At 43.8% G+C, this 25,461-nt stretch overlaps 1 protein-coding gene across 1 annotated transcript in view; it reads right to left on the reverse strand.

Moving 5' to 3' along the window:
• The window catches only part of LOC104276789 (mitogen-activated protein kinase-binding protein 1-like), a 43,835-nt gene that overhangs the window by 10,939 nt on the left and 7,435 nt on the right, over positions 1–25,461 (reverse strand). The window contains 17 exon segments of the mRNA XM_009873221.1: positions 776–945; positions 1,897–2,133; positions 2,646–2,695; positions 3,400–3,548; positions 9,709–9,834; positions 12,660–12,723; positions 13,314–13,425; positions 15,781–15,856; positions 16,932–17,053; positions 17,501–17,571; positions 18,961–19,086; positions 19,473–19,564; positions 19,675–19,792; positions 19,795–19,843; positions 20,725–20,871; positions 21,871–22,060; positions 24,272–24,432. Of these exon segments, the coding sequence (XP_009871523.1) occupies positions 776–945; positions 1,897–2,133; positions 2,646–2,695; positions 3,400–3,548; positions 9,709–9,834; positions 12,660–12,723; positions 13,314–13,425; positions 15,781–15,856; positions 16,932–17,053; positions 17,501–17,571; positions 18,961–19,086; positions 19,473–19,564; positions 19,675–19,792; positions 19,795–19,843; positions 20,725–20,871; positions 21,871–22,060; positions 24,272–24,432 (2,060 nt within the window).

Below are 25,461 nucleotides of genomic sequence, written 5' to 3' on the forward strand. Positions count from 1 at the left end.
AAACTAAAAATGTAAATAAAGAGGGAGAAACCTAGCAGCTTCAACTACAAAATCTTGGCAGGCACTCTTGCATAAAAGCCCATCTAAAGCTATCAGCCCACTCTTGTAACAGAGCAGGAGTAGACAGAGGAAATTCAACAGCTCTTAGTGTCGGGTTAAGAGGGAAAGGGAAGAACAAAATTCAGGGAAGGAAAAAAATGGAGCACAGACTGAAACAGGAAATTAAATGAGGTAAAACTAAACCAGGAGAAACAGTAGAGGAAGAAAGTCTCCACTGTCTCCAGTGTCCTTTTCAATTCCATTTATCTCATGCAAGCTATTCTACTTCCTACAAAACGATCATCAGATACTACATTTGTTAAATTCTTGCCCAATTAGGTTTGAAATTGTCATAAATAATAGTAGTGTCCTGCATTTCTCCTGGGCAGACATTTCACTGCCACGTACACGTCACTTTTGGATGGTTTTTCAGTTCCTAAATTTTCCTTTGCTATTTCAACCCAGATAAGGGAGAAATCAAAAAGTCTGCTCCCAAGTTGTTTATTCAACAAAAAACCCCCAACTTGCTAATGTGCAGTTTCCTCAGAGGAAAGACTATTTCAATGGTGTCTTCTTAGTTTTAGATGCTTTTAGCATTGGGCTGGCAAAAAAATCTCAACTAAACATATCTGGCATCAATCAGGCAGTAAGTCAACTCTTCCAAGTTACCACACAAGCTGCAAGCAAACCAAATAGAAGTGTCTAAGCCATGCACAGCAGAGAGCTTATTTTTAACCTGCTAGGGTCTGTGAGATGGATTTCATCTTGCTCAGGGTAGATTACACACTCTTCACTCTCAGAAGGTTCCAGTTCCTGAGAGAAAATCCCCTCTTCACAAGACACCAGCCGAATCACTTGGGGTCGCACACAAGACCGGTTATCTTGGGGAGGTATTGAGCCGCCAACCTGGTTTAAAAAGAGAGGAAACTCAATACTACCAGTGGTTTTCCTTAAGCCAGCATATGTCGTGCAGGGTCAGGAAGTATGTATTATAGCACAGATCAGAAACCTGAGATCAAAAAACACAGCACTCCTTTGTCTTTTCTGGTCCTTATTTACTAAACCTGATGGACCGCTGCTGCAGTTCCCTATTTCGTTTCTTGTTTGCAACCCCCTAAAATTCTCTGGACTCCCTACCCCTCTCTGACCACATGTCAGGAGCGTAAGCCACGCAGCAGCAGGTTCTTCCGTTACCTTTTATAGAATGCTCAGACATAGTTCAGGTATGTCTGTGAGCCACAGCTGGAAAACATTGATTTACCACACTCAGTGACCCCAACCCTCTTCTCAGTCACACAGTTATAGAGGAAGGAAAAACTCCAAGGAAGTTAGGAACCACAACAGATTGTTACTGGAAAACAAGCATTAACTTTCTGAGGTATGAGCATGCACTACTTGCTGTGACCCATCGATACAAAGATTAAAGAGAATGTAATAATGTAGCACAATCCCAACCACAGGCATCCTTGAGATACGTTTCAGTGGCTGCTGGAGTCAAGAAACTGCACCCCAGCAGAGTGACCTAACAGGTAATCAGGTACACATCTGTAATTCCAAGCTCAGCTTCTCAGCTTGGTTTTGCCATAAATAAAGAGCTAAAAGAAAACATGAGGTCTTCCCTGTCACTGGAAAGAAACCTTGATCCCATATGGGCTCTGCTATAAAATGCCAAGGTCACACCTTGCAGGAATACCAGCTACGAAAGAATTACCCAAACAAGTTTCTCAGAAGGCATTTAGAGCCACCTCTACAGATAAAGAGTGGCAGCAGGAAGTAATAAACATAGGTAACAATAAGCAGAGGCAGGACAGATGCACTGGGAGTAGATTAACTCCCTCAGAGTAGTACTGCCCTTACTTTGTTGACGTGCACAGCAAGATCTGCCTGCTCTTCTCTGTCGTCCCCGTTGCTGTTTTGGGATAGTGAGTCTCGACTCGGAGAGCGGGAAACAGAGAAAGACTCCAACTGGCGCAAGTCAAGCATGGATTTCACCGTCATCTCTATGTTGCTGGTTGGCTGGGACCAGCGCCCACGTTGCCGGGGCATCTTGCCCATCGGTGCCTCCGAGCGCTGGATTGCTGCTATCTCTTTGGCCTGAGGGAAAATGAAAGAAAAACGATCTTAGGGACTGAGTTCTCCTGAGGGGAAAAACCACAAAGGCCCACAGAAAAACAATTATACGCATCTCCATAAAAGCCCCAAAGCTGTCCAAGAGATAGCTTAAAATTCCTCCCTTAATGATAGAGCATGAAATAAAGATGATACTTCTGTTGCTGCGTCTTGCATAACCAAACGTTTAAATGCCTCGCTTGGATTCAAGTATATGATCAGCTTCAGCGACGCATGAAATTCAGGCCAGAAATGAAGAGGCAAAATCATAACATCTGATGGGATGATACTGATGTCAAAATCCCAAGTGAAGTTGTTTCTTAAACTAGGCTTTATTTTGCCATCCCCAGGTTGTTCTTCACAGAGAGGCTTCTCGATGGTTTCTCACTGCAGCTGCACCTTTCCCACCAGTAGGAATTAAGTTTTTAGTCTCCATAGGAATTTCTTTTCCAGTTCCCCCATGACAAGAAATATAATTTGAAGGTTTAGCAACTCACCCTCCTCATTTCCCAGTGGGAAAGGCTTCTTGAGAGGGTAAGGTCTGGATCTGGAAAGGAAAAAAGAGATATAGACCTAGCTGACACTTTTGGCCAGCAGTCCAGCTTTTTAAAGACCTCTTATCTCCTCTTTCCTCAAAGGCAGGAGTCCTACACCTTTTGAACCAGCAAACCACTGCCAGTATGTGCCTTCCTACAGACTACCAAATCGTTGTATCAAAATTTTAACAGAGACATACTGTTTTATGCAAGATTTTCACTGAGTCAGCAGACCCATCGTGGAACACTTGCCACAGTGCAGTGACCCACCAAAGGCTTGGCAAAAGAACCTGCTCCCACACACAGTAGCATCTGTGGTAAAACCATCCCAAATTAGTAATGACAACCTCTACTGTAAGTTGTATCAGGCATCTCCAGAATCCTCCATGAGACCTCTTTTGGTTTCTACAGACTTCTAATAGCTTGTAGGCCCAAGCCCTGGACACTAATTCAGAATTTGTTTGGCCAGTTGGAAATGGCAAGAAAAGTGGCAACTTAACAACTGAATTTCTAATCACAGAGCTTTGAAACGTACCCCTCTTCAGATGCAGGAATGGGCAATTCCACATCACCCACTGGTGTCGATCCATCTGTTTCATCTTGGTCTTTCTCTTTTCACCCATATCTTATCCCTAAGGCAGCGTCTCAGCTTCTCCCCACTTCCCACTCATGCCATTTTTCTGCATTTCTGCCCATGCCCCTCTCCTGTTTATACCTGAGTCTCTCTCAGTGTTGCAGTTGGACTGGATATGGAAAGACTGCAGTGCACGTAACTCATCTTCATCGTTCCCTTCATCTTCACCATCCTTGTCGCTGTCTGATGAGAGTGCAGGCACGGAGGACAGGGCAGAGATGGACTCATGCCTGGGAGGCAGGAATTTGAAGGAATATTATGGTCTATCTCAAGAATTAATCACCATTTCCAACCCCATACCAGGCATTTGCACTCCATTTGCACTCAGCAGGCCTGCCTCAATTGCCCCAAATAGCCCTTGCTCCAGCAAAACTCATCTCTGAGGAAAAGGTGTCTAGAGTCTGCCACAATGATCATCTCGGGCATGTGGAAGGATGACAGAAATCAGAAGTAAACGAGTCTGAGAAAGCCAAGTGGTTTGAAACTTGGCCTTCCATTTCAGATCCCACCAATTGATAAGGTCAAGATGGTAGAGTGTATTTGAAAGGCAAATATTTTTCCCACTCCTAAGCATTCCCTCCCACTAATAACATCCTTCGGGACCTGTTTTACACATCAAAAATGTCACAGAGATACTCCCTGTTTGACAGCAATTGGGTATAAGGCAAATTGACACATAAAAGACAGGTTCTTAACAAGGGTTGCACCACAGAGAACCTGAAGGCACAGCCCACACTGTAAGAGCATTGTGTTGCCTTTTTTAACCTTCAGGCACAGGAATAATGTAAAACATATTTTGGACAGATCTTTAATCCAAGTAGATCAGACAGGTGCTCCCACACAGACCTCAGAGGCATCACCAGCACAGAACTCCTCAATATCCATCAAGGACAAAACATCAAACTCTATCCTTCCTCCTCCTTCTCCTCTACCTCTTCCTCCCCTCACCTCTTCAGTCAACACAACCAAATGAACTAACCCACTCTGGATGATAATCAAACAAATGAAGAATTCCTAACAAATAAGTTTGAGTAGTGCCCACTCCATGGCCTTGAGCTAGAGGGCCAAACTCACCATTAGTGACATTTATAGGCTATCACTAGTGGCTGTTGAGCAGCAAGGATTATTCATTAAATAAAAATAGCTCATCCACCAAATACAGAGCAGCCTGGAGGGGGACCAACTTCTCCTGCAGCTGACAGAGAGCAGGCAGTATTGAAACACAGTAAGAAGTAGGTCAGGTATTTTGATCTCTTCTCTTCCCATATAATGGCAGAAGACTAATTTCCATTTTATTAGGAGTGGCTGAGCAAGAACTACCTAATCCTTTCAGACGAGCTTTGAGGTATTCTGGCAAAAAGCACAGTGAAACTGCCTCTAGCCTGCAGAGTCCTCCAGGGAAAGGGCTTCAGGTTAGCTGTCCTCATCTACTTTTGACGTTTAAGTTTGTCAGTCTCTTTTATCTTTTCTACTGTCTCCTTGTGTGTCCATCTGGTCATTCTCAGATTCTTGTGTCAAAGCAGGGGACTCCCAATGAAGTTCAAGCACCACGGTATGTTTGAGGTTATGCCGTGCTTCACCCTATGAGGTATATTACATTTATATATGATAGGCAGTATTAAGTTTATATTAGTACTGCTAATAACATCCTTCTGCTTGTATTCAGCGTGGTTGTTTGAGGAGTTTATTGAGAAAGAAGGGTTGGACTGTCCGATATTTTCACATCTAACTGGTTGAAAACCTCACTATGATGAGCTGACACGGCAAGGCAAGGTCTCGTGTTTGCTAAACTCCTGCATGTGCTGTCATTGGTGTAAATGGAGAAGGGGGGATTGCTATCAATGTTACAAATAGAAAGGTGGCCTCTGTCCATTGGATGGTGACCAACAAAATTAGTAAGGGGTGGAGGCAAAAAAAGCATGCTGCAATATCCTCAAAGGAGCTGAGTAAGAGAACGTAAAACATACTTTGGAAGTCAGATGGGCATCTTTTCATACCTCACAAGAAATGACAAACAACTTATGAAGTCACATGTGTTTGATACAAATGTAAAGTTATTTTGCATTATCCTCCACCCTGCTCTTTACAACTCAAATGTGCTTTTTCAACTCAGTCCTGTAACTCAAAGAGAGAGAACTGATTGGGGTTTTCAAAAGGATCTCAGGCTCACTGAAGAAACTGAGATATGCCTGAAGATGAAACCTAGGTTCACAAGATCTTGAGTGGTTTAACTGTTGCCCTTGTCCGAGTCAATTTCTCAGTTTGGACTTCATGACTTTCTACTTTCTTTCCCTGCTTTCTCTGTGTTCTTTGGATTTACTTCTAAGCTCCTCTGTTGCACACATCTCATCAATACTCTTCATCAGTTCTTGTTTATGCTTAGGTGGAAATCAGAGAAAGGTAGGGTGAAGTTTGAATCAGAGGAGCTGCTTCCAAATAGGCACAGCATGAAAGCATTTTGAAAGCAAAGGAGTAAGACTTCTGTGTTTTGACAAATTCCTGCTCAGAGAGGATTCAGCCAAATCCCAACGAAGCATCATTAAGCCAGACTGAATGTTTCAGGACAGCTATTCCAGAAGAGCATGTACAGACATGCCCAATTCTCATGATACATGTGACTCACTTAGAGTAGGGGTTTTAATTGTCCTTGCTCTTGTCTTCCTCCTTTGCTGAGGAACTACCCCATTCCAGTACCACACCTGGATCTTGTTCTGTACGGATGGGCAGAGCCAGCTCCAGAGGCACCTCAGTTTCTGAGGGGTCTGCCAGTACAGGATCGATAGCAGGGAAGGACCTTCAGTTAGAAAGTCCTCAGGACACGTACATAGACTTAAAAGTGCTACACATCTTTAGGGAGTTCTAGTATTAAGATATCTGATATGATGTACTCTATTCTTTTGCTTGTCCCAAATTCAAATCCTCTTTCTCTTCTTAAAACAAAACAGACAAGAATGGCAACTATCCATTTAAAGAGGTATGTTGTCAGCATTCTCACTCTGATCTTGTGCTACTTAAACTCTCAGCTTTAGGGGCATATTTATGAAACTGTAACATTCTAGATGATTGGGATCACTAGATTGCCTCCCCCTCACCCCACCCAAATGCCTAAGGGTTTTAAAAAGAAAGTTACTCTGCTTTTCCCCACAGAAAGATCATAGTGCTGCTGACTTCAGAGTTTCCCTGGTGTTATAATTGCAGTAATTCAGCACAGATTCAGGCACCACTTCTGATCTGGCATCAAAAGCCGGCACCGTTCTGAGCCCTGGAAACCCCACAGCTTTCCTGGACTGGATGAAAGCCTCACTGCAAATTTGAGAAGAAACTCTTCTTTCCAGATATATCTGATGTACACAGTACTTCTTCAGCACACACATGCAAGTTTCAGATAATTTAATTTGGATAACATTTCTCTCTCCTGCTGTTTATACCAAAGCTTCAATGAAAGCCACAGAAAAAGTGACTTTTAAAAGAACATAACTGCTCAGCTAAAGCAGCTATAAGACCTGCAAACACGCCACAGTAAAATCAATTTAAAATGTCCCTTCCAAAAACTTTGGACAAGCTTTCTAAACAATAAATGCATACTTGAATCAAAACTAAAACCCTATTTAAAATCCTTTACATGGTTCCTTCTCTGAAACTATAAATGCCTCAGAACCAAAATGTACCAGCACTATCAGCTGCGTGCAAGTTCCATTATCCCAAAGAATCAAAGCTCCTTGCATTCAGCAGACGAGAGGAAAAAGCACACAATTGCAGTTACCACAGCCAGAGGCAGAACTGAAAGGCTCTTAGGGAGAACTGTGGGTCATACAGGTCAGATTAGATCCAAAATAATCCACCGTTCCATAAAGGTGAGACAGATAAATCCTTCAGAGGAGAAACTTCCTTCTCTCTGTAAGTTTTTGAAGAGACTGCAAAAGCTGTGACTCTTCAGTTTGGGGAGAAGGTTGGATGGATAGAGGTTGTGATAAAGGTTTACAGAACTGTGGGGACTATAGACAGTTGGATGCAGAACAATAGTTCACCAAAGCTTACAATAGTCAGAAGCAGGGAACTTTCAACAAAACTAGCAGAAGTATGGTGTAAGAGAGACAAAAAAAGTCCTTTATACAGAGCGCAGTAAAGTTTGTGAAGTTGTCACCAAAGGAGGTTGCAGAGGCAGACAGTATCACAAAGCTCAAAAAGGAGTGACATCAATTCCGTGGACAAAGGATCCATGACCAAATACTAAAGGGAAAAGGCAGAGCTGTACCTCCTCACACCCCTGATAGAACAACAGAGCATGAGGCACAGGGACCACAAAGGTTCATACAGGAAGGCTCACACGGTGCCTCACTAAATGCCATTCCCCGTTGCCACTATCACAGGCAGAAAACTGGGCTTCATGGAGCCCTGCTCTGACCCACAAAGGCATTTTCTGTGCATTTACACTCCAGATGTTGGTCGCCTGGGCCAATCCCTGCCCTGCCAGTTGTGACTGGACAGAGACAGCACCGTCCTGAATGGGAAATCCTCAGCTCCCTGCTGCTTCGTCAGCTCAGTTTGGTTCCCCCAGCATTAATTTGATCATTTATCTTGTCATACACTCATATAATGGAATTAGCACAATGCATTACTTCCTCCACTAAATTCTAGCAATGCTGTTCCAGAGAAAATCTAGTAGAAGAAATGACACATCAGCAGATAAGGAGCCTTCTTATATTGCTGTGAGTCTTTTTGAGACAGCAGTTCTACACCTCTCTATTGCAACCTACACAGTCAGCCTTTGGAAACACAACCAGAACAGGCACAGGGTATCTAGAAAACCAATCATACTCAAATTCATCAGTTTTCCCTCTCCCACCTCGGTAATGCTGGTCCCGTAGGCTCTTCCTCCATTTCCAGTCCCAATCCAAAATGCTCTGGAGCTACGTCTTTGCTGATCTCCAGTGACCACAGTGGTTGATCAAAACTGAAAACAAGCTTTCAAAGCTGACCAAACGAGTAGATTCCAGGCTTGCAAAGAGGTTACCAAACAAGTTTAATAAAGTTCTGGGCTTGGCGTGGCACTAACACCGCCCTTCAGCAAGCGTCTGTGACGGAAACAAGCATCACCTAACGCGGAAGAGGACTGGGATTATCTGTCACAGGCTGAGCCTCGGGAGGGTAAGGCTGCAGCTGCCGGAATAATGGAGAGTCTGCTATAAAAAGCACATTGCTTGACAGCTCCAGAATTTTGGCTAGAAAAAAAGCTTCCTGAGTTCTCCCAGCACCATTACGGAAAGCACTTATTAGACGAGACTCGTTTCAAGAACAAGCAGATCAAGACTTTCCCAAATGAAACTATGCAGACAGACTTGTTTCAACACTATCTGCTTCCAAAGGGAGTGGGAAGGTCCCTGGGATACTCCACACAACAACCCGTGTGGTAGGTCCTCCAGTGCTTTGGAACTTTTATATCCAGAACAAAATTTGTAGTCATTTGGAGAAGGAAAATTGCGGGACATAGCATCAAAAAATCCGTGTTCGTCCTTTTTTTGGCCCCACTTCAATCCCAGATCAGTTTGGTCAGGGCTCCTTCCTGCATTGCTAACAGTCAAATTAATCTCAACAACTTAGTAACTACAGAGAAACCAAATATATTGAACTAACAATCCATAACCCCTGTCAACTCTTGTGTTTAAAAACAGGGTCTGTGTTTAAGCACCACTTTTTAAAGAAAGGTCACCAGATAAATTTAGATCTATTCAGCTTGTAGGCTGTGGCAGTCTGTTTTTAGATAGGTTGTTTATCAAGCAAAAAATACTAATACCATTTAGCTGCCAAGAACTTTTCCCATGGAAGTGACTTTTATATCTGTTATTTATGTTATAATTATTTTTAGGTGACCTTTTTCAAATCCTCTGGAAAATAGTTAACAAACAGCACAACTGTAAGGACTCTTTCAGAATTATGATCAGCATGGCAAACTTGTTCAGCTTGCGGGTGCAATTCAGTCCAGACACTGCAGCAAACAGCCTTTAAACTACATTTGCCCTAGCTTCCCAGAACTTTATTCAAGAAGAAGAGGTAAGGATTCCCTGGTGGGATGCTGTGTACCAGCCTGAGTATTGCTAGGCAAATTGCTTATTAAAGTTTCTGATGACAACATTAATTTAAGACACAAGGGGCACTACATACATGTTGCAATCAGTGAAGCAACACTAAGTCTGGAAGATCACAGTCAGGCTTCTACATCCAAAAAAGGGAGGCACAAAACCCATGGCAATTCCAACAGAAGAATAAGAGAACTTTTGGGAGACACTATCAGTGAAGACAAAAGAAACCTTACAGCTGAATTCCAGTGCCACACTTGTCACATTAAACTCTACAAAGCCAGACAACCTCTTCTCAGCCCACTCTGCTCACCTCATTAGTCCAGTTGTCTTGTGCGGAGGAGACTTTTCTGCCTGCTTCCCTCTCTGCTTCATGTCAGACAGTCGCTGCCGCATGTTGATGGTCATCTCTGAGCTCAGACGCCAGATGAAGATACAGCTGAAAGAGGGAAACACGAGGCTGGAGTCAAGTCTCAGTTCACTTTATTGGTATTATCAATTCCCACTGCAGAGGCAAACAAGAGCCCTTCTGTCTGTGACAGGGAGAGACACAGGCAGAAACAGCTTCCCAGAAACTCAATCCCATCGCAAACCTCATGACAAAAGGGTAGAACCTGCCCGGCAAAGCCTCCCTGTGGGCGAGAGCAACTGCGGAGGTATTTGCACAGACTCATCTCTGATCCTATACCTTTATTTGACTATCTATCCGGCTGCTGAAAGAAATGCCATAACAAGTCCCTCATCGATCAGCAGGATAAGTGGAGCCTACAGGTGTCCTTGGCATCCCCCAACAGCCTCGGGTCACAAGTGCCCCATGGGCAAGGCTGTCCTAATGCCCTCCATACCATGGGATCTCTGCAGTGTAATAACAGCTAAGCTTATGTGCCAGTGTCTTTTCAGTCAGGGTGCTTCTAATATTTCACTTGGACTCCCTCCAGGCAACTTCTAAGGAATTTGATCGAATTTGGTCAATGTGTTCAAAAGCATTTGAGAGAAGGAAACAAACAGTGTGATGTGATTGGTCTCACTTTCTTTAGGAATCTGGCTAAAAATAAAAAATAAATTAAAAAATTTCCTTGTTGCTATAGAGACTACTAGAAAGTAAAATGACTAGCATTGTTTTTGATATTTAACCTCAACGCTAACTAATTCTTTTCATCCCACCCACCTTTCCTGTCTAGCTGGGTATATTTACCCTGATGTAGAAACAGGTGGTGGTTTTGCTATCACTTACAAAATCCTGTACCCTACTTTGGAATCCAAAGAGGACTTAATCCAGTTCTTCAAGACCTGTCAGTGCCACCACGCTCATGGGTACTCCAATTCACAAAGGAGTTTTCAATGGTGGGCTTTCTCCGCCTCCTTGCTAGTCTGCAAAAATTCATTTGCTCTGCTGTTTTCACCAGTGACCGTGAACTTCGGTCTCCCTGATCTGAGGCAAATGCCGAAAGTGCGAGGATCCTGAACACTTGCATTCTCTCCATTTTTTTTTTTCCTCTCATGAGAAGGCATTGCAAAAACTTTTTACCTCCATACCACAGAAGAAAGCACAACCGCGACTTTGCGGTCTGTGGATATCATAATGAAAAACTAAAAATGCCCTTTTTTGCCCCCAACGCCACTCCTTTTGTGACAAAGCTCAGGATCATCACTCCCAGCTGCTGAAATCACACACACAGACACTTCCCATCAAGAGCGAACACGCCGTCACCCTCTCGGGGAACTATGGCAACCCAGGGCAGGCAGCTGCTTCCCCTCAAGCAGCAGCTCTCTCGAACGTTAACAGCAACCACAATCTGCTGCTGAGACAATACTGAAAGGCAGGGAAGAAAATGCAGAAAGCAAATCTGGCTTGTTCATTTATCCCACCCCCACAGCTATCAAGCAGCATGAACTTGTAAATACATCAGCATTTGGCACAAATCTCTGTGGAATCATGCTCCCACCCACCTCTTTTGCTGCCTCTTTCCCCCCTTACAGTGCTTCTCTCACATGGGTCTCCCAGTCTTTGTACCTTCCCTCATCTCTGTTTTTCCTTCTATTCTCCGTTTTATTCTTTGCCCAAGCTCCTGAGTGTGAACAGATCATCTCTCCTGTTCTCCTTCAAAAACCACGCTTTCTCATATCCTTAGAGCAAAGTTCCTCAACACCCTTAGTGAGGAAATCGACCCTTTTGGACTAATCGACCCTCATGGAAGTGGTCACCAAGGGAACGCAGCCCCACATCGCAAGGATCACTGGGGCCTTTGAACCTTCCATGTTTCTGGAATTTATCAGAAATCCACATTGAAAAGACTTTATCTTCTGCAACTTTTCCCCTGGTCTATATATGCACATGAAAGGTAAAGAAAGAGGAAAACTGAACTACTTACTTTTTACTGAAAGACAGAAATAACCAACTGATGCAATTTAAGGTGATATATGTCCTCACCCTCTAAAATTCTTTTTTTCTGGTTCAGTCATGTTTTATTAATAGAAAAGAGAAAGAAAGAGAGAGAATCTGGGCTGCTTTGGCCTTGAAATGGCACTCCAGGAACCATCTTTCTCAAAGGAAAAATTTTATTCAGTTCAGCACTCACTGATTCCAGAAGTAGTAGATCCACTCACCTCTATAATCAGTATATCAGGCATATATCCTCCTTTTCCCCTTGGGCTCAGCCTGGTGATTACCTAAGCTTTTGATGAGATGATTTAGCTCCCCATATCGGCGGAAAACTCCACTGGGGGAGTGGGGAGGTGCTGACGTAGGGACCTGAATCAGCTTAACAAGGGGTCAGCCCCACCACAGCTGACTTAGGGAAGTGGGGAAGAGGGACCACGGGGACAGAGGCAAAGGGTGGGGACAGGCCTGTCCCTGTTGCTGCTAGACAGGCTCATTCACCTGGTGAAACCTCACCAGGAGGAGTGCTGTAAAACAAAGTTTTAGCAGCACTGGTCAGAATATCACAAGCTGCCTCACATTACAGATCTGAAGGCTAACAAGGAAACAGCCCACATCCCCAGTCTCCTTTCCAGCAGGGAACAGTACTTACACTCAGAAAACCAGAACGGAAGCACTTCATACAGACGTGTCATTCCAAGAAAGGATAAAATAACCTCTGTGAGCTTTGCCAACAGCACACACTTACAGTTCAGAAAGCTCTGAGATTTACTTGGAATTCATACAACATCCACATTAAAAAAATCTACCTTCTTTCAAAACACATGTTAAATCCAGTGTGAGATGGCATGAGCTGACACAATAAACAAGTAAACTCATCTTACCTGTCACCAGAAACAGAAATCAGATGTTTGCAGTCATTACTGAATTTCATCCCAGTCACAATCTCTGTGTGAAATAAAGCACAAGAAAAAAATCAAACACTCCCTAAATTATTTCAACGGGCAGAAGATTAGCCAAACAGCCTATCTGTGCTCAGTAACTTAAATTCTGATTAAAGCCAGCACACTTCACAGATCAATATGCCCCAATTACTATAACCATTTAACAAAGAATCTAGGCTTGACATGAAAAGGGAATCCCATGACACAATAAGCATGAAGATGTAAGTGTCTATTCGCCTATGATAGAGTAGACCCTGCACGGTAGGAGCTGAGGGCATATTATAATCATAATTAATATACAATGAAAAAACACAGACTACCTTACAGGATATTAGAAAAACTATGTAAACAAATTCATGGCCTGACAGGCATGCACGTGTGTTTTGCAATGCAAACTGCAGTCTGATAACAGCTGAAATTAAAATGAAATAAGCTATTACAACTTCATCCAACTATAACCTACTCCAAAATACCCACTGGGTAAACTTTGGTGGGGAGGAACCTTCAGAAAGCTTTGGCTAATATCAGACCTTTCTATATAGTAAGCAGCAGGAAAAAAAAAAAACTTGGTATCCAGAAGTTTATGTGCCTTACCTGAATGGCCATACATGGTTGCAACGCATTCGCCAGAATAGAAATCGAAGATGGACAGGTTCTTGTCAGAACAACTGGTTGCAATATAAAGACCAGAAGGATCCGTTTGCACCTGGTTTAGGAGATAAGTGCGAAGATCTGGTGAGAAAGTGCCTTCAAACAGCATGAAAACAGCCCAGAATACCCAAGACAGTCATAGCAGTAAACAGAATAAAATGCCAAGTAGCTCCCACAGGACTCCAGTTGAGTCCCAGGCTCTCCAGCATCCCAAATCTCCAACCTGACTGAACTGTTAAAACTACTTCCAACGTACTCAGGGACTAAAGGCACTTACATTAAACGACTTCACAGCTGTGAAGGCATCACCACCAAAGGGCAGACTCACACTTCACTCTCCCACCTCCTTTTAACCACTGCAGTCTTAATTTTGTTTATCTTAAGATCAAAACAAACCAAAAAACCCACACATATGCCATAGCACAGCCCTCCTGCTGCATTCCCCCCTCCCTCAAAAAAAATCGGAGCTGATAGAGTTAAGTGAAATATTCTGGAGGAAAGAAATCAAAAAAGAACTCAACACTTCCAGGAAATTGTCTTTGATAATGATGCTATCAAGTTTCCAGCCTTTGCAACTTTTGGGTTGGTGGCTGATGTTTTTATTTTCATATACATCCATTTGTTGCTTTTATATCAAGTATAAACCCCCTCCAAATGCCTCACTAGGTCTAAAGCAGCAAATACAGCTGCTTGTCACCAAATATCCTGCTTTATCCTTTGTAAACTTTAAGAAACTGAAAGTGAAAATGTCTGGTTCTTGAGGGAGACAACGTATTTAAACAATGCTGACTTTTTTTTGGTTGTGCTTATTTTGCTGCTGTATCTCTTGCTTTCAGTGTCACCATTTGTGTTTTACTTGTTAAACTGCAATGTATATTATGATCTCAGAACAACATGCCACGAAAGCTTAAATTCCAGAGACTACCCTTGGTTAAATAATTGTCCTAAAAATGAACAAAGCAAATTTAAAAATAATTGTTCCCTACTTGAACTATATATGAAAAAAAACAACCATTAAAAAAAAACTAACATAAAGGATATTAAAAACAAAAGATCCAGCTCCCAGCAACATTTTATGGCTTGTGGTCTGAGAAAGATATAATCAAGCACCTGAGTTTAGGAGCATCTATTTCTCATTTTCATTCCTATGGCTTACAAAGAAGTTTTGTAGGAATTATGAGAGACGAAGAGAAAGAGGACTTATCTCTCTCTGTAAAGCAGAAGAGGTGACACTGAACAAAGCTGTTTGCTTTCCTCTCCCATTTTAACCTGCTATTTATACTCACCAGTAAGAGACCATTTCAGTTGGAAGGGATCTACAGCAACTACAGTAAACAAATGTTTCCTAAGGTCCAGTCTAAACCTCCTCAATGCAGCTTTGAACTGTTCCCACGTGTCCTATCACTGGGTATCAGGGAGAAGGGCTCAGCATCTCCCTCTCCACCTCCCCTCCTCAGGAAGCTGCAGAGAGCAATGAGGTCCTTTTCTCCAAGCTACACAGGCCCAAAATCCTCAGCTGCTTCTCACAGAACATTCCTTCCAGCCTTAATACTAATATTGCTGGCCTGTGCAGCTGAACAGAAATATTTGGTTTAAAAAATAGGAAAAAAAAGCATTGGTGAAAATAAATATAATGAAGAAGCTAATTTGGCAACTTAACACGAGAGATATTTTGGTTGTGCCAATTAGTCTTCCTCCTTTAAAGACAAGAATGAAATTCTTCCACATCCCAAAGTGCTGGCATCACTCTGCACTGGATCCTGAACGCACCTGATTTTCCAGGGGAAGCCCAGAAGAGTGGCAGAAGCAGGCGTGCGACCCTGCCCCAAGGCCTGGGTGCACTCAGCAGGTGGGAAACAAGAACAGACTCTCTCTAAGCACTACTGGGCTTGCCCAGCACTCCAAGACCCCAAGGACATGGCGACACGCCTTTGCAGGGCAGATGCTACTTAATTTCATCAACTCATAAAAGAGTTTCACTTGTGTTTGCCCTCTGGAAGACATAAATTTCTCAAATAGGTACCTAACGAAAATAGTCAAGAAAGTCAGAATGAGCTCTCTGGAGCAGAAAGTAGAAGATTAAAGTAAATGGACTAAATCACCTGCTTAGATATATTGGTGCAGTTCTACTTGCTTTTACAACATAGGCCTGTGCCTTGCTTCAGAAACAGGACAGAGAGAGAAGTTACATAACAACTTCGGCATTACCTTTTTTAGCCTGATGAAGCCCATGCACTACCAGTCCTTAAGGATAGAGGTAGGAGGAGGCAGCAGTAGGAAAAGGGACAAGGTAAGGAGCAAGCAAAAAAAAAATAAAATTACTGTGTTCAAATTTGTACTTAATTTTCTTAGTCCTGAGCTGTGTTCAGAAGATGTGGGGAAAAAGGAATAAAGAAAGAAAACAGCTTACTTTGATGAGGGTGCCATCTTCACCTTGGGATCCCTTGTAAAGCTTCTTCTGCTTCCCACTGCTTATGTTGAAAACCCTGACGGGGACAACATAGGACAACATTGCTCACTTTGCTCAGGCACTGCTCTGTGGTTCTTTCTCCCAGGACCCTTTTTTTTTCCCTTTCTGTTCCTCACTCCACATGAGATACAGGGAACAGGGCCAAGTCAAACAAGGTGGAAAAAATTATCTCTATGAACTATAACCATCAATCATTTAGATGGTTCAAGGAAGAACTTTGAAAGTAATATAGAGGCCCAAGACTGGATGATATATGACATCAAACAGATTATCTCAATTAAAATTGAGGCTTAATTCTCAAGCCAATAATCAAAAACAAGTGTAGCATCTGTGACACTGTAGGAGAGATCAAATAGGAGGGAGTAAACCTTGTCATTCCTCATAAAGGCCAACAGCTATGTAGTGGGAATGGCTCCTAAGCTTCAGTCAGTCCTCTCTGCTACAAAAATACCTGTGACTTCTTCATACTAAAGGAAAGGGTTAAGAGAGCAAGACTCTTTATTTAGATTAGAATACAAAACCAAATCGAATTCAGCAGTGGTATTTAGCTACCAAAACTCTGGGCATCTCACTCAGATACAACAGGAGGAGCCATGCATAAAATGTCCTTTGCTTTGCAGGTAGAAACAGACAAATTGGAGAAATGGATAAAAAGGGAACAGAGAACTGATTTCACTTCTCCAAAGTCACATCTAGCTCAGATTTAGGTTCCTGCAGTTCCATTTATTCCACAGAACCTCACAGCTTCTCCCTAGACATACCTTTAAAAGCAAAAATTACCACAATACAGAAGTTCTTGCCCCATAGCTCAGTGCTGTGCTGAGGAAGGCACACTTGCTCTCCCAGCAGAAAGACACTGCTCTGTAGAGCAACCCAGTGAGATGCCAAGGGTCCCAAGGGCATTTGCATGTATATCCATGGCCTTCTATCAGCAAGGGAAAGGCAAAGTTCATCCTCATCGAATGTGAGGTGAGACCTCAGATCTGTCTGAAAATGCTGTGTCACAAAATCTAGAGGAACAATAATGGAGATGGGGCCACCTTGGCCAACTCATCTATGACCGCAAAAATATTTTCAAGACAAGAACTAACCTGATGTTGCGATCCTGGCATCCAATAGCTGCGTATTTCCAGCTGGGGTCCACATCCATGTCATATAGAGTGGTCTTCCTAACAATGTGATGCGTTCGGGTAAACTGAACCCCTTCTCCTGTCTAAGCATGGGAGTAAAGAGTGTGACAAAATTGAGTAGCTAACTCGTTACTAAAAACCTCTACATACAGATGAGTCTTCTCACACAGCCAGCACAAGTCAACCCTTCCCACTAACCAAGTCTGCTGGGAGCAGCTGAGGCTGGAGGCACCATGAAGCCCTTCCTCCAGCCCATGCTCTTTCACCACTCCTCACAATAGCCCTGGGGAGCAAAAGAAAAGCAGAGATCCCAACTGTTCTCTACTTCGCATCTTGCTGAGAGAGCTCAGGCTGGGAGCAGCTGCATGCTTCACAGAACTAGTTCTCTGAATCTGATCTCTCAGTGGGAGACACTGTGGCTGAAATAGCAACAAGCTTGTACAGAAACTCTGATACCACTCTTTAAAGTGGTCCCTTTGTGGAGGGATTATTAAAAAAAATAGCACACGAGAAAGCTGTAACAAGGTTACCTTCTGCGCAGTGCGGAAATAGATGCTCTTGTCTGCCCCACAGCTTATCATTCGCACTTTCCCATCATTGGCTGGAAAAAAAAGGCAGGAGCCGATCAAAAAATAAACACGGATACATAGTGCAGGAAATGTTTCAATTTATATCATATATTCCACTAGGGATAAACTAAAACTGACTCCTATCTAAGCAGGAGGACGCCGCAGCAAAAAAAAAGGCCTCTTCTCAGGTACAGCATTTGTTAATTCTCAGAGTGTATGAAGCATTAATACAGAAGCTTTACATGACAGATCAGGATGTAATTCTGTCTTCTCCCTCAACAGTATGTTCACATGCCACAGCATCCTGTGGCAATGACATGTCCACGCCCAGGATGAGCTGGAAAAGGGCAACAGGCACTTTTCAGTACTCAACATCAGTCTTGCTGCCCTTTCATACTGCAGGGTCAGGCTTCCCTTAGCACTCTTTTTGTAACCAATCTGCTCCCGTAGTTAAGCAACACCTGATAAAATTCCGTGTAACAGATCCAACATCACTTAGTTCCATTTGAACTTAAGAGCACAACTACATTTAGCTCAGAGGCTCGCACGGAGGCCTTCGTTGCCAGGCTTTGAGTGAGATTTCCTCATCTCCTAGGAGTTTCAGCTGACTGCATTCAAGACCAGCTCACTGGTAAGACAGACCTGCCAGAGAAACTTCTGCTGACCTCAGAGAACCTTGAGGAAAAACTTGAAAAAGCCTTGCAGCAGCTTCAGGAAGGCTCTGCTATGAACTTTCAGCAAGGTCCCTTCACTTGCAAGCTACATTCAAGCTGAGTTTCTCATCTTTGAGATGGTGGGACCTTCTTGTTGTCAGTGATGCCACCACCTCTGCCTGCCTTCCTGTCACCCTTGGCTACCAGTTTCTTCTGGAAGAGCAGCCAACTCTTGGTGTTGCTCAACAACAGCACAACACACCAATGTCTGACCATCTGAGTGACCGAGTGCCAGAGATGCAATGGGCTCCAATACATAAACTCTTACACCAGTTTGCAGTGACAAATTGACTTGTGACTGGTTATTCCGAAAACATTTTGGTTTTTTTGCGGGTTTGGGGATTTTTATTTTTTGGAGGATGACTGTTGTCCACAATTCTCACTAGGAACAGCCTGTAGACACCTGACATGAGTTACAGGGAGTAAATCATTACAGAAAACAGCTTTCCAAAGAAATGCTGAAGACTCCAATCAGGAGAGGGGTTTTGAGCGGGGAGGAAGGAGAGGAGGAAAAAAACAGAAAGGGAAAAGAAGGCACATATCATCAAACAGCACCTTCTGTTAGGACTGCAGCTACAGAAGATGACAAAAAAAGCAGCTGAAACTTCAGCCTGGCCTACCCCAATGTTTAAATAGTTAAAATTACTTTGCAGTCACAATGGTGCAAGTGCTCAAATTCAGCTCTGGAGGGAGGCCACGATTCTCTACCTGCAAACTTCACAGCAGTGATAGAAGAGGAATGTTCATCCAGGGTCTGCTGCAGACTGTAGTCCTTTCCAGCATCCAAGACATGAATCAATCTATCCCGACTGGCTGAGGCCAAGAGTTTTAAGCCTGTGAGAAAGTTAAAAAATGTGCAAGACCATCACTAAAAAGTAATTTGCTCCTCCAGTCACTATTTTAAAACAATTTCTCAAGCTATCATAGCGAGGAAACATTACACTGTAGCTAACTACATGGATGGACACAAAGGAACACCCCTGGATTTCACACTGTGACAACAGACAGAATGAGTTTCAATCTCAACGCACACTATTATCAGGAAAAGAAGGAAAAAGAATCCTTTTTCGAAGTCTGGCTCTACTGGCCCAATGCTATAAGCTTGCTCTGAATTCCAGGACTAGCTGATCACTGAAAGTTATGACATACCATAACTGGACATTCTGATTTGCTCAACACTACATTCACATGCAGAAGGGAAGAACCTCAATTGCATTTACCTGTGTCAGGTTTGGAGTACTCCAGACATAGGATCTCAGAATCGTGGGCATCCACCTTCAGCATTTCCCTCAGAGACTGCAACTCATATATCCTAAGACACAATACGGCTGATTTCAGTATGTTTAATATATATAGCAAGGCCTGGGTTTGATTCTCGTCACTTCCCAGCTTGTGATCTGCACAAGAAGCTCTCTGGATTACCTGAGAGTGCCTATCCTGTCCCCCGAGGCCAGGTGCTCCCCACTGGGACTCACGCAGACAGTGCGTATCCCCACCTTCGTATCCATCACTTGTGCATCGGCTTTTTCTGCACTTCCTAGTCCAGAAGTACCTGAGTGTTGTCATCCACATAGATGATTTTCATCAGATCCTGGGGATACAAAATAATTACTTACAAAACACTGAAGTGAAGCATCTCCCTTAGAAACTGGGGCTCCTAGTCAACATACACACTTCATTGGCAGCAATACTGTAATTGGTGGGACCTTCTAGAAAGCCCCTTCATACCATAGGAATAAAGTTCCACAGCTGTGTCTCATGATCCTCCTTTGTAAAAGACTCCCCTTCAAGCTAGAGACTAACAGCATCTCCCGCACAACAGACAAGCTGTGGGATTAGTGATTACTATGTAGTAAGGGACAGAGTGGGAACCTGAAAAACTTCTAGGGATCATCCAAGTCAGCCCATGCCTTTTGAGAACTGACAGAAGAGTTTTTTTCAGTCATGAGCAGATTGCTGAGGAGAGGCAGGTCAGGGCTGCTGTGCACATGGATCTTCCAACACAACTGGGAATGGAAGCAAATGTGCATAAGTAATCCCTGTTCTGTATGAGTATCTTCCCTCTTACACAGAAAAAGTGAGAGTAAACTGTTACTCATTCAATTCTCCCAAACCTCTACCTCACTTAATGCACCTTTTCCAAACAAGTCTTGAAGTGGTTACACATTACAGAGATGAAGAAGAGAAGCAACATTCCTGAAGCATACCGCACGAGCCATTTTGAAAGAGACTAAACTTGGCGACTCTTGGGTGGTTTATGAAAAAAGCAATAGTCCTCAGGACCATTTCAGACAAACTGTCTTTCCACCTGATACTGCCTTCATGTTTCTTCAGGTTCATACACTTTACCAGACGCGCCCTCTGTTTACAGAGAACCTTGTGTTGAGATCCAAAGACGTTTGGGCCTTAACCTGGGAATGCCTGCACAAGAGGAAGAGCAACGCCAAGAGTGATCAAAACCTAGGATCTTACATTGCTGAGGATGTTGCGGTGCAGGGCTGTGCCATGAATGTTGGAGCTCTCGGTGTTCCACAGACGAATGGTGTTGTCAGAGGAGCAGGTGATGAAGGAACCAGGGGGCAGGCATGACTGATTGTTGTCCTTCACCTCTGGATACATCTAAAGGCAGGCAAAATAAACTCCGGAATGAGATTGCCTACCACCTGGCATCTACACTGGTAGAAGTTTCAAAACAAAATGAGATTAAAAGGGTTGTCCTCTCTGTTTTTTAAGGGCCAGAGCCAGCCAGTTCCCTTAAAGAAAATCTGTTTGCGGACCAGAGCTTCACATTCGCTTCAAACAAATGCTCACTGAGCTCCATGAAAGTAGGACACCTCCTTAAAAAACATGAAACAAGCCAGCATGCTTTGTTTCTAATAGTTCAAAGAGAGCACACCAAAGACCATGCAACAACGACCATACAGCAACCACCTCGTGCCATTTTTTGCAGCTTTCAGTTACTATTATCAATTTATTATCCAGAAGGAAAGCGTAAGATGCAATTAATAAATAGTAACAAAGAGTCCTCAACCTCTTCCCACTTCCCTCTTTCACTATTAGACATATTTCAACATATTAACAATTACATTGTTTTCTACATCTCCTTTCCTTCCCTCTGTCCCTCTGAGGGAAAGCCAGATGGGCAGACTGGAACATGACAGCCACTTGAGAGGCTACTTCCAGATTTCCTGGTGAACAGGTTAAGAAGGATCAGAGTTGAGATCTTATGATTTGTTTCACTCCTTTGACTTTGGAGCACTTGCACACCACGGACCTCAAACCATGTTTTTTGAGGTCAGCAGTTAACTCCTGTGTATTTTGTGAGAAGAGCCCCTGCATTCAGCTTTGTCCAGTTCTGTTCATTCTCCCACCTCTCACCTTCTAACAGCAAGATTTTTTTTCCAGTGACAGACTGCATCTAACGCATTTGGCCAGCTCTTGCAATGCAGCCACAGAACTGTTCCCAGCTCCAGCTCAAGCCCTGTAGCAACCATGCTAACCACAGGAGTCAACTCCTTCTCTCTGCAGTGAGTGTTCGTGTTGAAATTTGGCAGCTCTTCAGACGTCCTCATCAAGCTGCAACTCACAACCCAATACTTGTGTCTGCGGACAACATACCTCGATGTTCCATACACAGGAAGAGTGGTACAAAGCAGAGTACACCTTGCCCACTTTCTTCGGGTCTTTGACATCCCACACATACAGGCTGTGGTCGTTGTAGACACAGGAAAGCCACTGGTTGGTGGGGTCAAAGGTCAAGGCAATCGTGTCCGGATACTTTGCATCGGCCACACCCGAGAAAAGACGACTGCACAAAGAGAGAACAACAGCCTGATTAACTTGTGCTCCCTTGGAGTCAGAGCAAGGAGGGGAAGTGTGAGAGTTCAGATTCTCCATGGGGCGCGGGCGAGGTGAACAATATACCACAGCATATATAGATAGTAACATAGAGAGAGAGAGAGAGTCACTGGCTGGGAAGAGCTGTCTTTTGGACAATCAGAGTCCCAAAAGAAGCCTGAAAGTCTCGTGGCAAAAGTCCCTCTCCTTGCCACCCAACTCAAGAGCTCCACCACAGACAGGTGATGGACTTTGCCCAAAGAAGGACCAAACAGGACTCTTGATCACCACTGGAGATCATCATCATTTACCCCTGCACAACCAGGTGGCAAAATCCAAGTTAAATAATCCCCCCAAAAAAGGGAGAATCATCTTTTGGTGGGTACTGTGTTTTGTTTACTGATTGCAGGAACTGCTCCTGCGTGGGACCGAGCAGAAGAGTAAGTACCACAGAAAAAAGACAGGAGTGCACCAGCCCACGGGACAAAGGAATAATTCATTTCAGTGACCACTTATCCGATGTGTCTTCCACACCCTTCCACCCCTGCCCCACACTCAGCCTAGCTCTGTGCTGCCTGTAGCAACTGCAGATGAGTGTACAAGCTCTCTGATGCAAATGTAAAAACGGGAATTCTGCAGAACAAGAGAACACCTCTTTCCCCGAGTTAGACCAAGTTTACAGCACGTGAACCCCTTATCTCCTCTACAGGGGGGTCTTCTGTTAAGTTCTGTTGCCACACATGTAAAGAAAGAGCTGTTCTCTTGACCTGAGGTGAACACAGCCATCCCACAATGCTCCTAATGATATCCAAAAAGGTAGTTATAGCCAGAGTGCCAGGGTGTTGACAGCAGGTAACTGAAAAGGACTGATGGAGGTGCAGGGATGAGGGCCAGACAACTGGAGCCCTGCTTCACAAGTGCAAAGCTTTGAGGGCCTGAAGAGCACAGCCCAGATCCTACTGCAAATCAAGTTGTTGATACAGTTGTGGGCAGTTCATTGCAGACAACTGGCATCCCACAGAGAGCTTCTGGCATGCAGGGGAATGTAAGAATTCCTGTGTTTTCAAGCTTCTTTGAAAGTAATTTAAAAAGAAAAAATTGTTAAGATCGTAATCAGCATTACAAATGCATGTTTAACAACCACATTACTGTTTCTGCTCAACCAGTGAATGAGAGCAGCAGGAAGTATTTTTAAAGGGTCCGTGTATACAACTGCTTGACTTCAGCACAACCAGAAATTGGTATAATTTTAAATTAAGAGAGTTCTTTCTCCAGTTCCCTTACTGGAATATCATTATCTCCCACAGATCTTCTGAAGGAGGACTATGCAGTGCACTGTTTAAACCCTTACCTCAAGCTCCTCAGAAAAGTTTAGAGAAAACCTGCTGAGATACAAAAAAGAAAGTAGAAGAAAAAAAAAAGAGTATATAGTAGATATCTCTAGATGTGGGAACCTCTGATATCCGGTAGATTCATAAATCTTTGTATTTCTTTTTCCACTAGTGACAGATGTGAAAGAGGGCAACAGAAGAAGATGGGGAAAACCTCCAACCATGACTGGCAAACAGCAACACGTGAAGGGTTTTCTCTAGCAAGCTGGCAGACAGAACTGTACAGAAATCACATTACCCACCTCGGAAGCTAAGAAATAGAGAGCCAAGGCAGAAGATACTGGAGCAAGGTAGAAAAACAAGACAATCAAACGCACAAGACTGAGGGATAAGAAAGACTACAGACAATAGTGGATTTGGGTCTATAAAAGACTGCAAGGAAGCCTTTGCAAAAGAGTCTGGGCATCTCTTAGGCAACAGCATTGTATTTCTACGGAGGAGAGTCTTCAGCCCTTACTGGCAGTAAGCAAAAGATACGCCATGGTACAGAAACAAGTGAAACGTGCCACAGCATCCTGTGCCCTCTGCCTGCTTGCTCCAAACAACCAACGTCAAAAGGCCACCAAAGCCAAGCGATTCCAGGAAGGTGAGGAGCAAGATAGGCTGTGTCCTGCAACCAGCTTTGAGCCGTCGCCCAGCCATGCAAGGCAAGGCTGCAGCAACTCAGGTTGACCTGCAACAGGCTACCAATTCCAACCCATAAAAAGAGCACGCTCCGGATGGCAAAGGCCTGGGGAACACTTCTAACCCCCAGGAGCTCCCCTTGCTCCCTTCCACCCCTCCTGCAGTACCTGGCCTCCGTCACGCTCGCGATGTCCGTTCCCAGGAAGTGTGGCTTCGGCAGCGTGGTGACAAAGTGAAGGTTCAGGGGGTTAAAAATCCGCACGGTGCCATCGGCGCAGCCACAGAAGATGTAGTCGTGATTCACTGAGATGCAGTTTGCCACGGTGGTCTGAGGAGGACACAGCACACAAGAAGGTGAATAAGCAATGGGCTCTCACTTCAGAGTCACCAGACACGTGACAAGGAGAACAGCAAACTGACAGACAAGGGAGTCATGGTCAGAAGAGCTGGAGTGAAGTGGAGCCCTGGGAGTAAGGAAAAGCCTAAAAATCCATTTTTCATTTCTGAAGAGCTTCCCAGCCAAGGTCCATTGTAGATTCCAAGTGGTTAAGCAAGAGGCCCAGTTCCTTTGCCACCCGCCGTGGTGGGAGGTCAGCAGAGCTACACGTTTGCTCCAGCTCGGTCTAAATCCAAACACTGTTTTTTGTTCCTCTGTGACACTGATCACCACTGGCAGGCAAGCAGCACCTCACCCTGCACTAGCACACCAATACAACACCTGTCACACGGGGATAGGAAAAGAAAAAAAAATGGATTTTCTTCCCCTCCCATTGGGATTCGTACGAATGGCAGAAAATGGTACAAAATGGAGTGCAGTGATAAGGGGATGAGTTCAATGCAAAACTTTTTTCCAACTTACTGTGAAGCTGTCTGTATTCTGAACGAGAGTGAAAGGCAGATTTTAAGAGAGGAAAGGAAAGAAAAGAAGAGGTGTTTCACTTGAGTGAAAGTGTGGAAAGATTTTTTTCCCCTCGATTTTAATACACTGGATCCTTTCAGGTGGGCATCTTACATTCAGTTCAAAGGAAAAAAAGCACAATCAAATTCTTAACTACGGGCCAGCCTGGTGGTTTAGAATAACCAAACCAACTAGTATCTTGGGAATGTGCATTTGATCCGCACAAGCCAAGTAAGACATTGCAGGGTGGACAGAAAATGGAATCCTTCTAAAAATCCTACTTGTTCAGGCTAGGCCAGGAAAGGGGTGGCCAAAGTTATATAAGGACACTGCTTTACCAGAAGAGCAGTAGCTGTAATGCTGAGGCTTGAGAACGCAAGAGCCTCAATGATTAATAAAATCCCTTTGCCAAGAAGCAATGCTATTTTTGCCTGGCCTTCCAGAGTAAATCACAAAGTG

The sequence above is a fragment of the Apaloderma vittatum genome, unplaced genomic scaffold (assembly GCF_000703405.1).
Source record: "Apaloderma vittatum isolate BGI_N311 unplaced genomic scaffold, ASM70340v1 scaffold37207, whole genome shotgun sequence".
In the NCBI taxonomy this organism is placed as follows: Eukaryota; Metazoa; Chordata; class Aves; order Trogoniformes; family Trogonidae; genus Apaloderma; species Apaloderma vittatum.